The sequence below is a fragment of the Microchirus variegatus genome (assembly GCF_963457635.1).
Source record: "Microchirus variegatus genome assembly, chromosome: 4".
Classification (NCBI taxonomy): domain Eukaryota; kingdom Metazoa; phylum Chordata; class Actinopteri; order Pleuronectiformes; family Soleidae; genus Microchirus; species Microchirus variegatus.
Window position 1 is genome coordinate 18,430,108 of NC_139805.1, and position 2,031 is coordinate 18,432,138.

The window sequence follows — 2,031 nt, forward strand, 5'->3', positions numbered from 1 at the left end:
GAAGTCATTGGTTCAGTTTTCAGCTTTGTTTTTCTTCCAGAACTTTCTTGATTATTATTATTTTTTAATTCATGTTTAATATCGCATTGCAAATGTCTAATGATATTTTAATGTACATAAATTAAATCTGATTAACTTCACGTCCTTTTTGAAGCACAAACAATTCTAATCAAATGCAAACTCTTTTGTGAATTCTTCTAAACATGAATGTTTGAAACAAGAACACAATAATGTCTAATACGTGTCTGAGACTTTTTCAGCATTCAAGTTTAAAAAAAAAAAAAAAAAAAAAAAAAAAGAATATGCAGGTTGTGATTGGAGGCCAGAGGAGACGTCACGTGGTTTGGGTCGCTGACAGCATAAACCCTTACCGCCGGGTGCGCACGTGGGTGACGCTGCAGGGCCAACCCTCCTCGGGGTCCCTTTTGTTGAACCATCAAACATAAGCACCTTTGGAGATCCCGAGGGGTTCAGATGAGAAACAGCTATCATCCCGCTCACGACACGTTCCCTTATCAGCGACGCAATCATGTCGAGGTCTTTTTACGTTGACTCTTTAATAATCAAGGATACTGTGCGACCGGGACCGACTGAGCATCCGGGACAGGACTTCCTTATACCCATTAGCATGCCCTCTCCGAGCGTAATGACGGTCACTGCTCCGGTATGTCCGTCCAGGAAAAATGGGACTTTCTGTGTTTGTCCGCTGTGCGTTACGTCCCACATCCACTCTTCCCGCAGCGGCATTCCCATGCTGAAGACTCACTTTCCAGGAGCGGAGGCGCAGTACTGTCACAGAATAGCGCATCAGCCGTCTCCAGCACTGGCGCACCCGGGACATACACCTATCTGCACGCCCACCTTCAGCGTCACAGATCCCAGGAGATACCACTGCCTTTCTATTGGTAAGCACCTGTTACACACAACACACTGCTCGACACCTGTTTCACTGCTCTTTTACATTTAACTTTGATGCACTTTCTGAATGAACTCACTCGACTTTTACGCACGTTGATTTACGCGCGATGCTTTGTGCCATTTACATTTTTTGACTGAGCTTAGACTCACACCGATCATAAGAAAATCCAGGTCTGACAAAAATGTCTTTCTCTCTCTTTCTTTCTCTCTCTCTCTCTCTCTCTCTTCAACAGGTTCTTCAGAGAGCAGCCACATTCAGAATGGCAAAAGGATGCGCACGGCGTTTACCAGCACACAGCTCCTGGAACTTGAAAGGGAGTTTTCCACCAACATGTATCTGTCGAGACTCAGAAGAATCGAAATCGCCACGTATTTGAACCTGTCGGAGAAACAGGTGAAGATCTGGTTTCAGAACCGCAGGGTGAAGCACAAGAAGGAGGGCAAAGCCACACAGAGGAGCGCACACAGCGGGTGCAAGTGCACAAGTGGTCACACAGACTATTCCAGATCAGAGGACGAGGAGTCTCTATCTCCCGCCTCTGCTACGGAAGAGAAAGACATGTCAACAATCTAAAAGACTCTGGAGTGAAGATTCCCCTATAATTCTTCCCACTGCTGAAACTCAGTGTGTCCTGCTGCAGTCATGAGTTATGGCATCATCGCCTGAGCCGAAAAAACTTCCTGCATGGAGTGCTGCAAATATCACCTCATGTTTATCCCGTTGTTCAAATCAAAGGAATAATGTGTTGTTTTTGAAATATTTGGAAACGTGACTGTTTGTGCTGTAACAGACTGATGTAGGCCTAATTAATTATCCTCAGTGAGTGTTTTCAAATATTACCCGATATCCCTTTACTGTGAGTGAGGCTGTATGTTAATTACATATAAATATGTGCGGAACATATACGCATCCATTTGTAAACTATGTATATCTGTATTTATTGTAATAAAAATGATGACTTGACCGTGAATGTAGTTTGTCGATCTCTTGATTTAATTCAGTCAGTGTAACAATGCACACATACAAATCTTTTTATGGGGGATCAGAAGAAAACAAAACATTTTAAATGTGTATTTCACTCAATCCTATTTTTACATTATAAATATATGCAA

At 42.8% G+C, this 2,031-nt stretch overlaps 1 protein-coding gene across 1 annotated transcript; it reads left to right on the top strand.

Moving 5' to 3' along the window:
* Nucleotides 1-529: 529 nt before the first annotated feature.
* gsx2 (GS homeobox 2) lies at nucleotides 530-1,492 on the top strand (the record flags this gene model as incomplete). The annotated part of the gene is made up of 2 exons (XM_083888091.1): nucleotides 530-905; nucleotides 1,152-1,492. The coding sequence occupies 2 exons, from the start codon at nucleotides 530-532 to the stop codon at nucleotides 1,490-1,492; spliced, it is 717 nt and encodes a 238-aa protein (XP_083744217.1).
* Nucleotides 1,493-2,031: the final 539 nt, after the last annotated feature.